Raw genomic sequence first — 11,965 nt, forward strand, 5'->3', positions numbered from 1 at the left:
GGCCCTTCCCGAAAAAGATGGAAATCGGGGGACGGTCGAGGCAGAGGAGGGTGGGGGGAAACGAAGCGGGCCTGAGGGCTCCCGCCGTCTGTCTTCGGTCTGCTCCGGATGCCGCAGCTGGGGCCCGGCAGTGGCATGAGGAGCTCGCCAAGAAGCAGGGATTCCCGGGGCGCGCAGAGGGAGGAGGGAACGAAGCAAAGCGAGGTTAGCAGCCCGCAGGTGTCGCCGAGCAAGGAGGACGAGGTCGCGTAGGGGCTGTGACTAATAAGAGTGTGGCTCTGCACCGGGACAGACTGGACACATTCCCAAGGCGGTGACCTTGGGCACGTGGCTCCACCGCTTTGCCCCTCGGTTTCCTCACCACTAAAGTGGGGGGGATCGTGAGGCAGAAAACGATTCTTGGGGTGCTTGGAGGGGCGCTGCGCTCCGCGGAGGAGGCAGGGAAGCCTCGCACTCCGGAGTCCCCAGGAGACGAACCCGGGGCCGAGGAACTCACCCAACACGTCGGCCGTGCGGTGGCGGGCCACGAAGCACGCGTCGTCCCCGTAGCACGCACCCTTCTTAAGCAGGCCCTTACGGAAGTCCTTGCCGAAGCCGCAGCTCGCCGTCACCAGCCCGTAGTCGCCGCTGCCACCGCCGCCACCGCCGCCCGCCCTGGGATCGGTCTGCGACAGGCCGCCGAGGACGGCGCGGGCCACCAGCCGCCCGTACGACAGGACCGAGAACATCGCCGCCGCCGCCCCCCCGAGGAGGCGCGGGGCTCGGGGCACCGGAGGACGCCGAGGCCCGGAGCCGGCTCTTTCCTCAGCTGCAGCAGCGCCGCCGGGGCGTTCCTCGGGGCGGCGCGCACTGGCCACCACCGCCCCTGCCCGCCGCACGGGGCCTCGCACACGCTCCGCCGCACGCACTGGAGCCAGAGCGAGGTCAGAGCCGGCGGCTTCTCCGCCTCAGCCAAACTGAGGTCCCGGCTGCATCCGCCGCAACCGCCGCCATCTTCCGCTCCACTAGCGTGTTCCGGGCCGCGCCAGCAGCGCCGCCCCCTCTTCGGCCCCGCCCCGGGCCCGCCCCCTAATCGCGGCTCAAGTTCAAGCCCCGCCCCTTCTGGTTCGCAGCCCAATGTAGTTATTGGAATTGAGCTTGCGCAAAGGGTGTGGGCGCGGAGTCTCCTGGGAGTTGTAGTTCAGCCAGTTATAGTAGCCTTAGTCTTGGCTACCTGGGATCCAGGCTTTTGATTTCCCAGAGGATCTTAAACTAATAAGAATGAAGAGTAGACTGGTTTTGGTTTTTTTGGGGGGGAGATAAGAGCAGAGTCCTTTTTTTCTCTTTTCCCTATCTCTTTTGTCCCTCTTTTCGGATTTTTAAGAGTCTCATGGAGCCCAGGCTGACCTCAAACTCATTCTGTCGCCAAGGTTGGCCTTGAACTCCTGATCTCCTTGCCTACAACTTTCCAAGCACTGCGATTACAAATTGTGCACCACCATCCCCGGTTTAACAATTTCTTTCACGCCCACACACCATTCATTCCTTTTCATAACTGTGTAAGAAACCAAGATTGAGGTTCTATATGTTGCAATATGCAGTAAGAAACAGCAGTATACAAAACTAACATTTCCACAATTAAGATACCTTGAAAGCCCATGTCTAAAACGTCTGTGCCGGGGTTCTAAGCTTGACAATCTCCCTACCTCTGAGTTAGACACTGTGGAGGGCTGAGAACTGACAGTAATGAGGCCCCTTTCTCTCTCCTGCCACAGCTGCTGCCTTTTACATGGCCCATCTCTTGGCAGAAAGAAAGGACCAGGCGTGACAGCACATATCTTTAATCCCTGGCAGTTGGCAGGCAAAGGTAAGAAGATCTGCTTGAGGTCAGCCTGATTTACATAGCGAGTTACAGGGAAGTCAAGGTTACATAGACCCTGTCTCAAACACACACACACACACACACACACACACACAACCAGACAGAGGAGGAAGGAAAGAGGGGCCACTTATTTTTATTTTCTTCTAAAGTTCTCAGCCTAGCTCTAACAAAAATATTAAGCAGCCTTCCTCAAATTCTGACTACTGTAAGTTATTTCCCTCAGAAATTATTTCAGTTGAATAACAGCTAGCAAGGATTCTTTTTCTTCTTTTTTTTGGCGGGAGGGGGTGTTCAAGACAGGGTTTCTCTGTAGCTTTGGAGCTTGTTCTGGAACTAGTTCTTGTAGACCAGGCTGGCCTCGAACTCACAGAGATCCACCTGCATCTGCCTCCCGAGTGCTGGGATTAAAAGGGTGCTACCCTGCCCAGCCTCTTTCTTATTATTTTAAGGGAATTTTTAAAGATTTATTTTTTCATTTTATGGGTCATATGTGTGCAGTTGCCCATGGGAGCCAGAAGAGAGCGTTAGGTCCTTTAGAACTAGAGTTACAGACAGTTGTGAGCTGCCTTGTTGATGTGGGAAGGTCTTCTGTTTTGTGTTGATTTCATTGGTTAATAAAGAAACTGCCGCCGGGCGGTGGTGGCGCACGCCTTTAATCCCAGCACTTGGGAGGCAGAGGCAGGTGGATCTCTGTGAGTTCGAGGCCAGCCTGGTCTACAAGAGCTAGTTCCAGGACAGGAACCAAAAGCTACAGAGAAACCCTGTCTCGAAAAATAAAAAAAAAAAAAAAAAAAGAAAGAAAGAAAGAAACTGCCTTGGCCATTTGATAGGCCAGCCCTTAGGTAGGTGGAGTAGACAGAACAGAATTCTGGGAGGAAGAGGGAGTGAGGCAATCGACATGCCTGTCCTCTCTGGGTCAGACGCCATGGAGCCAGCCGCCAGGTCAGACATGCTAAATCTTTCCCGGTAAGCCACCACCTTGTGGTACTACACAGATTATTAGAAATGGGTTAGTCAAGATGTGAGAATTAAGCCGGGCGGTGGTGGCGCACGCCTTTAATCCCAGCACTCGGGAGGCAGAGGCAGGCGGATCTCTGTGAGTTCGAGGCCAGCCTGGTCTACAAAGGGAGTTCCAGGACAGGCTCCAAAGCTACAGAGAAACCCTGTCTCGAAAAACCAAAAAAAAAAAAAAAAGATGTGAGAATTAGCCAATAAGAGGCTAAAACTAATGGGCCAGGCAGTGTTTAAAAGAATACAATTTGTGTGTTGTTATTTTGGGTAAAGCTAGCCGGTGCAGGAGCCGGGGCGGCGGGAAGTGGCCCACAGCTCCTCGCTATACCTTGTGGGTGGTGGTAATCAAACCCAGGTCTCTAGAAGAGCAGCCCATGCTCTTAACTACTGAATCATTTTTCCAGCCCATGATTACTTTATTTTTATGACAGGGTCTCCTGTAACTTTGGCTAACCTTGAACTTTCTATCTAGTCAAGGCTGACCTTGAACTCACACCTGATTCTCCTGCCTCCACATGCTAATTGCTGGGCATTATAGGCCATGCCCAGTTTAGCTCATATATATATATATATATATTACTGTTATGCGTTTTTGGACAGGTTTCCCACCCTAGCCGGTAGGTGTGGTATATAATCTAGGTCCCAAATACCTTTTCTACCAATTTGGCGTTTTGTTGCTGACTGGCCTCCTGTTACGTGCACAGCTGCCTCCATACCTCTGTCCTTAGTTTCCTACCAATTAGGATGTGATTCCATAGCTGAGGGTCCTGTGTTTTCTGTTGTTTGCCATTTGGGCAAACAATCAATAGTTCTTTCAATGAATGAGTATTTCACTACAGTTCAGGTTCCTCAAGAGTAGAGATAAATTGACATCATATTGTCAGGGTTTAATATAATGCTTGACATACAAGAGAGGAGTTTGTAAATGTCTGGTCTGTTGGGCAAAAGAAAGAACAATGGGCTTGGAATCACACATAATAAAAGGATGGAAGGAAATGGTTGGATAGATGGAATTCACAAATAGAACTGGCCTTTAGTAACTCAGGACTGAACAATTTTAGTTTAACTTATTGTGTACAAGCCTCTGTGTGTGTGTGCATGTGCGTGCGTGTGCGCATGCATCTCCACATCATGCACGCTTGCATGCGCATGATGTGGAGAGTTGGGGCATGCCATGGTGCAAGTGTAATGTCAGAGCACAGCTATCAGGAGCTGACTCTCTCCTGCCGCCTTTATGTGGGTTAAGGACCAAGCTCAGGTTTCCAGAATTGCACAGTAAGTGTCTGTACTTGCTGAGCCAACTCTCAAGCCCTATAATTTAATGGTAGCATAAAAATATCTCATCCAGGAATATTTGCCTTTTCCCAAATTCACTTCAAACAGGATGACAGCTACTTTGGAGATTCCTATGTAAAGTTCCATTTAAAAAATTATACTTTCTTGCTGAGCAGTGGTGGTACATGCCTTTAATCCCAACACTCGGAAGGCAGAGGTAGGTGAATCTTTCTAAGTTCAAGGCCAGCCTGATCTACAGAGCAAATTCCAGCCAGGGCTACACAGAGAAACCCTGTCTTATAAACTAATATATAATATATATATATATATATATATACACACACACACATACACACATATATATATAGCTTTTTAATAACACCTACAGTGCTGCCAATTACATACTCAACACAAACACACATTGCTATGTCACCCTAAGTCCTCTCATCCTTAAACATTTATGCAGTTCACAGTGTGCCAAGTCTAAGCTTCTGGAACACAACAGTTTCCATCAGAATTAAGCCTGATAAATCACTTTCCAGAGTGAGCGGCCATAGTTGGATATACGGATAAAATAGTTCACTTTTGGAATAAAAAGGAAAGCATCCGCCCTTGCTATATATACATGTATATATGCTTCAAGAATCAGTGCATGTCCAGAAGAAAGGGCAGTGCCTCTCTGGAATCCTCTGGCATTTCTGTCTCTGCCAACTGGGCTAAAGGTTGCTCTTTAAACCACGCTCACCTCTAGCCAGTCCCAGCCAGTCAGGTAATCCTACCCCAAGGACAAGTTTTTTTAAGACAGCGTGTCAACCCCTGTTCCTTGCCTTGTCCGACTCCCGCAGACCAGTCAAACTTATTTTCAAGGCGTGTATAATTACCCAATTTCCGTGTCAGTCACGAGAACCGGTTGGATTGGGCCAGTGGGAACACAGGTGGCTCACTTGCCTGGCATTTGCCATAACCTCTGTCCCAAGAAAGCCAGTAGCCTCTGCCGTGATGGGGCTGCTGGTCTCAATGTGGTGACTTTGGGGATCATATGCCTAGAATTTGAAGCCACTGAGATTTTTCCTGGCTGGTTGCTCTGTGAGGCATGTAGCTAGCAGTCCTTTCTCAGAGCTCCTGTGTACTTTTGTGTTTGGGGGGTTAGGGGGTTAAACAAGAGGTTCCCTGGAATCACCAGTTCCAGCACCAGCTCTGAAGTTTCACCAGAGAAGCCAGGGGAGAGGACTTTGCAAACACCTCTCTCTCTCTCTCTCTCTCTCTCTCTCTCTCTCTCTCTCTCTCTCTCTCTCTCTCTCTCTCCCTCCCTTCAGGCTACAATTCAGATTTGACATTTTGCTGGACTTGAGAAACCCTGAGCTGAGTTACATTCCTAGCACTTCAAGGATTCCTGGGAGGTCAGTTGCTGCTCTCAGGGGCCAAGAAGTGGTGAAAATATCATCTGGGCTCTCGGGGCACCTCTGTGGCATTATGAAAAAACTTTGCATGGGGATTGCCATAGCCTGGTCGCCTAAGAAAGGAAAAAAGAGGCATGTGTTTTCTAATGAGAGCTTCCTGCTCTCCTTTTTGCTAGCCTAACCCAAAGGAACACTCGCTGTTAATTGGTGGTCAGATTTCTCAACACTGATACTATTGACATTTGGGACAGGATATGTCTTTGATGGAGAGGCTGCCTTGGACACCAGAGGTGACAGGCAGCAGCATCCCCGGATCTGTATCCACAAGATGCTGGTAACACTGCCCCTCCTGGAGGGATAACTGAACATGTCTGAGCTGTTGGCAGTACCCCTGGGGATACAATCACTGCTGGTTTAGCACCAGTGAGTTATGGCAATACCAGGCAAGTGAACAGATACTTGCTAAGCACTCATTAGGTTAAAAGCAGCCGCCGAGGCAAGGCTGGGAGGAGGTTGACCCTGAGAGAGTGGAGAGAAAAAGCAACCACCATCAGTCAAGTAAAGGAGGCGGGATCAGGAAGGAGAAGTTGCCCCAAAGGGTGGAGAACAGCAGAACACACGAAGAAGTAGCCTCCTAGGTGGTGGCACTCAGCAGGTAGGGTGCTCACAGCATGCAGGTGGCCTCAGGTTTATCCCTAGCACACATAAACCAAGGAATACTGGTACTCTTTTCACTCAGGAGGTGGTGGAAGCAGGGGAGTTCAAGGTCATCCTCTGCCACGTGGTGAGTTCCAGGCCAGCACAGGCTGCTTAAGACCCTTTCTTTCTTCCTTTTTTCTCTTTCTTTTTCTTTCTTTCTTTCTTTCTTTCTTTCTTTCTTTCTTTCTTTCTTTTTTTTTCAAGACAGGGTTTCTCTGTGTCACCCTGGCTATGCTGGAACTTGCTCTGTACACCAGGCTGCCTCGAACTCACAGAGATCTGCCTGCCTCTGCCTCCCAGATGCTGAAATCAAAGGTGTGCACCACCATGACTGGACTTTTAGGACCCTTTCTGAAAGAAGAAACAAAAAGCAGGAGGAAGAGAGATTGCTGTTCCAAAGGCAAGGCAGAGTGGGACTTAAAATTAAGCCCAGGATTTAAAAGAGATCCAGTAACAGTGAGCAAGGAAAGTCAGAATGCACATCTTCCTCACAAAAAGGAATTCAGTATTTTTACACATGATAACAAGGACGAACCTTAAAAACCCTTTTAGTGAAAGAAGCTGAGATTGTCAAGATGGCTCAGTGGGCAAAGGTGCTTGCTGCTAGACCTGAGCATCTGTTTTAATCCCTGGGACCCAAATGGTAGAGGGAGGAAATACACCCCTGAAGGTGGTCTTCCACTGTCTCCATGTGTGCCAAGGCATACTCTCATTCAGACTACAATAGATAATAAAAAAAAAATTTTTTTTTTAAAGACGTGGGGCCTGGAGAGATGGCTCAGCGATTAAGAGCATTGGTTGCTCTTCTAGAGGTCCTGAGTTCAATTCCCCACAACCACATGGTGACTCACAGCCATCTGTAATGAGATCTGGTGCCCTCTTCTGGCCTGGAGGCATACATGCAGGCAAAACATTGTATACATGATAAATAAATCTTAAAAAAAAAAGATGGATGCCAAGTAGAGTGAAACACACTTTCTTTTCTTTTCTTTTAATACTTATTTATTTATTTATTTATTATGTATACAATATTCTTTCTGCGTGTATGCCTGAAGTCCAGAAGAGGGTACCAGACCTCATTACAAATGGTTGTGAGCCACCACGTGGTTGCTGGGAATTGAACTCAGGACCTTTGGAAGAACAGGCAATGCTCTTAACCGCTGAGCCATCTCTCCAGCCCTGAAACACACTTTCTATCCTGAGGTAAAGACAGAGAGATCTCTGAATTCCAGGACAGCCAGGGCTACATAGAAAAACCTTGTCTAAAAAAAAAAAAAGAGAGAGAGAGAGAGGAAGAAGGAGAAAGAAAGAGAAAGAAGAAAGAAAGAAAAAGAAAAAAGAAAGAAGCCAGACACCAAGCTTCCACTTCTATAAATGTACAGAATAGGACAGTCCATTCAGTGAGAAAGCGGATTAGTGTCGCCAGGCCTGATGGGAAAGGAAGCTGGAGGGTCAGTGACATATGGCACGAGGTTGCTCTGCGGGACTTCAGATTCTGGAATCACACAGTGACAATCGTGGCACGGTCCTATAAAGTCCGTAATAGCCATAAATAGTAGACTGTAAAGAGAATTTCATGGAGTGTGAATTATATGTCAATTAAAAAGGACCGAGAAAGGGTCACCCATGCTAGCTTGGGGGTACACAATATCAACCCAGGTACCCCGCGCTTCATTTATTTACTTAGCATTTATTTAGTGGTTCTTGGGAGTGAACCTAAAACCTCAAGCAAGCTAGGTGTGGTGCTTGAATTGAGTGCCAACTTGTAGGGATCTAGACTTGCATACAAGACAAAGCTCTGGGTATAAGGGATTTCTAGACTGGGCTAATTAGGTGGGAAGCTCCACCCTAATGTAGTACCGTTCCATTGCGTTCCATTTGGTAAAACAAAGGTGGCCAGCTGAGCACGGGCGATTATCTCCCTCTGCTTCCTGACTCTGGATATCAGGATTCTCAGCTCCTACCGAGTTCCAGGGGTAAACTCAGAGTCTCAGGACGGGGCCATAGATGCCACATGATCATCTGCTTCAAACTCCTTCCGCCAGACTTCCCCATCATGGTGGACTGTACCTTCAAACTGTGAACCCAAACAAGCCCTTCCTCTCTTAAATTGCTTGTGGCCAGTATTTTATTACAGCATCGAGAAAAGCAACTAGTACACCAAGCAAGTGTTGTCCTGTTGGGCTACATCCCCAGCCCTGAACCCCTTTTAACTATTTTGAAAAGGGTTTCCTGGTTTCCCAGGCTCCCTTAAGCCCACAGTCCTCCTGCCTCCGCCTCCTGAGTTACTGGGGTTGTAGGTCTGCATCCCCACAGCTGGCTACCAATTGTTTGCACTCTCCAGTTAATAGAAGTGGTGATGGTGGAAATCAGGGCTGGATGGTGTCATATACCGAGCTTGCACTGTGCGCTTTGCTTCCAGCACCTCTGACACTGAAACCATCCAATGCTTCGTGGCCCCTTACTCACCCACTCACCCTTGAGAATGCTTTACTTTACTACCTCCTATTGCAAACTCTGGACTCTGTGAGATACACACACACACACACACACACACACACACACACACACACACATGCACACACACGTCAGTCTTGTCCCGTCTTCACTTGGTCATAATATTTATTTTCTTTAGTGTCTGGGTAAAAGTGAGGTTTCCCAAGAGCAAGGAATAGTATCCATCGCCTCTGCTTCTTACAGCACTGTATCTCAAGGGCCCAGTGGAGTGCCTGTTATTTAACAGGCACTAAGTAAACATCTAATGACAGACCAGCCTGGGTAAACCTTTGAGGTCACAAAGAACAAGCAATCTGCTTTACAGCTGAGGAAAGGGGAGTGAATAAAAAAGTTATCCCACAGCTACATGAAAGCACATTTGTAATCCCAAGACACAGGTCAGAGGCAGGTGGCTCTCTATGAATCTGACTACATAGAGCATTCCAGGCAAGCTGGGGCTAAATAGTGAGACATTGTGTTTTTTCTGTTTTTTTGTTTTGTTTTGTTTTGTTTTGTTTTTTGTTAAGCATGGTGGCATACACCTTTAATCCCAGCCCACAGAAGACAGAGGCGGGCGGATCTCTGTAAGTTCGAGGCTACCCTGGCCTACACACTGAGTTTGAGGACAGCCAGAGCTACACAGAGAAACCCTGTCTTGAAAGCAAAACAAAAAAATCCTCCAAAACTTCCCCTAAGAAGCCAATGGATGGTCGGGTGTTACTGGTTTAAACTGGAGAGCTGGGGAGGTGTCTAAGCGCCTCCTAGAGGCTATGACTAGGATGGGACTCAGCTCCACCAGGTCTCTTATTGCTTTGCTGGGATGGGGCGGTCATGCTTTCCCCTCCAGACGACACCCGTAACCTCCTCTCCATTCTCTAATAATAGAAGTTTGTTCTCTGAGATTTGTGCACTTGGACCAATGTTCCACGAGTAAGCACACTGGGACTGGAGAGATGGCTTGGCTGACAAGCATGAGGACCTACGCACACGCACTCAAGAATACATCCGCTCATACACAAAGTAGAGACAGGACCCGGTTCTGGCCAATCAGCACTTCATATTCTCTTGGTCAGTCATGGGTCGGAAAAGGAAGCACCTGACCAGCGTGAAACCAATGAAACCGGCTTTGAGATCGTGTAGAAAGTGAGCAGGTGAGATGTAAACCTGGGACTCTGCCTCTTGGGCTTCTCGGGAAGAACCAACTGTGGCATTCGTTGAAGCCCCTAATGAAACCCAGCCTCCCTCAAACACAAATCACAAGAGGTTCACCTAGGACTTAAGCCTCTGGCTTTGACTTGCAAAACTGGAGACGGAACAGACGAATCACGTGACTAGCTCCCATGGCTACCATAACAGAGTCAAGAACAGAGTTCCCACCACAAAGTGGCTGTGAGAGGGAGTGGCTCTGCTTATTTGCATAGAGAGGGAACAGCCCTGAAATCACTGAAGGAAATTTCTGACTTCCGGCAAGCATCTGAAGAAGATGCTGGGTGTATAACCTGTCCCTCCTTTTTCTTTCTCGAGCTGTCCGGACCCTCAAAGCATGCCTTCTACTGATACCGTAGATACCTAGACCCTGAAGTAACCCAGCCTGGGACTAGCAAAATTAGTTTGATCCCGACGGAGGCTGTGTCTGACCAAGCTGGGTCTCCTGTGAGATTTGCACACAGAGTTTAGATTTCTAGTGTCCTGATTTGCACAGCAATGTTACCAGTGTCTGTCTCCACACAAAACCCAACGTGTTCACTGATGCTGCTCTCGGAGAGCTCCAAGAGACACACACGAGGACCAACCCTTGAGGGGGGCTAAATAACACACAAAGATCAGATTTTTGGTGCAATCGGGGTCTTAGGTTTAAAGGTAATTTAACTGTAGATTCTGGGTGGTTTGAGATAGCCGAAATTGTTCTGTTGGGTTGTAACCAGCAAAGATCTAAGGACAAAGGCTTCTGGGGCTGGCCTTGGAACTCACCTGCAGGAGGAAGGCTTGGGGGGGAGAGGGGGGACACACAGCATTTGTGTAGCTAGGGCCGAGATTAGATGATTGGGGAAAAGCCTGTCTGTCCCGGAGGCGGCCTGCCTAAACTGCTAGGTGCCAGTTGGTGGAGATTTCACTGCCTGCAGCATGTTTCAGACAAGTTGTATAACCCTAGCCATGGATATAGGAGTATTTGAGCATAACATATTAGTACGTTTTTATTAGTGAACACAAATTAACACAGGCAGGGTGACCCGTGCCGTAACATAAGTATTCAAGATGGCAATGGCAGGAAGATGATGAATTTGAGGCTAGCCTGGGCAGCAGTGTGAGACCCTGTCTGAACATTTTTTTTGTTTGTTTGCTTTTGTTTTTGTTTTTCGAGACAGGGTTTCTCTGTGGTTTTGGAGCCTGTCCTGGAACTAGCTCTTGTAGACCAGGCTGGCCTCGAACTCACAGAGGTCCGCCTGCCTCTGCCTCCCAAGTGCTGGGATTAAAGGTGTGCGCCACCACCGCCCGGCTGAACATTTTTTTTTTAACATTCATTAATTGTATATACGTGTGCATTCACATGCCATGGCCTGTGTATAGTGGTCAAAGGACAACCTGCAGGAATCAGCTCTCTCCTTCCACTATCTTTAGGGAAAATACCCCATCCCCTAAAACAGGGTTCTAACACAGGCCCAAGGTACAGGAAGTCTGCTGCTCATGAAATCCCTGGACCATGGCTAACCCACCTCACATACCCAGAGGCTGCAAAAATAGGCAATCTGACATATCTAGAACAAGTTGTTTATCCAGCAAAACTGTTTCTGGATCAGGGAACCCCTGCCCCCTACGCATGACAGTTCTCCCTGCGGCAGTGGGTACTGTGCTGCTGCATCTCCAGGCACCCCTCTCAGGCCAGTAAAAGTTGGCTCTTACGGGCAAGATGGCTCAGCAGGCAAATGAGCTTGCAAGCGTTAGTGATCCGAGTTCAATCCCAGGAACCCTATCCTGGAAGCCCAAAACTGGCCTCTGCCCTCAAATGCCCCCAAACAAAAAGTTGGCTCTTGCCCTTAAGGCGGATCTAAGTATTTATTCTTTCATTTACCTCTGCCAGTTTAATTCTTATTATGTGGATCTCTGGGATCAAACTGGAGTTATCAGGCTTGGCAGCAGGCACAATTATTTGGTGAACTATCTCACCAGCCCCACCCTGTTATTTAGGTGGTGCTGGGAATTGAACTCATGGCCTCCTGAATGC

At 48.4% G+C, this 11,965-nt stretch overlaps 1 protein-coding gene across 1 annotated transcript in view; it reads right to left on the reverse strand.

The window, feature by feature from the left end:
* Pptc7 (protein phosphatase targeting COQ7) overlaps positions 1 to 1,026 on the reverse strand; it is a 37,979-nt gene extending 36,953 nt beyond the window's left edge. The window contains exon 1 of the mRNA XM_057764593.1: positions 497 to 1,026. Within this exon, the coding sequence (XP_057620576.1) occupies positions 497 to 728 (232 nt within the window). The 5' untranslated portion in view covers positions 729 to 1,026. The remainder of the gene's footprint in view (positions 1 to 496) is intronic.
* Between the last annotated feature and the right edge of the window lie 10,939 nt (positions 1,027 to 11,965).

The sequence above is a fragment of the Chionomys nivalis genome, chromosome 3 (genome assembly GCF_950005125.1).
Source record: "Chionomys nivalis chromosome 3, mChiNiv1.1, whole genome shotgun sequence".
In the NCBI taxonomy this organism is placed as follows: Eukaryota; Metazoa; Chordata; class Mammalia; order Rodentia; family Cricetidae; genus Chionomys; species Chionomys nivalis.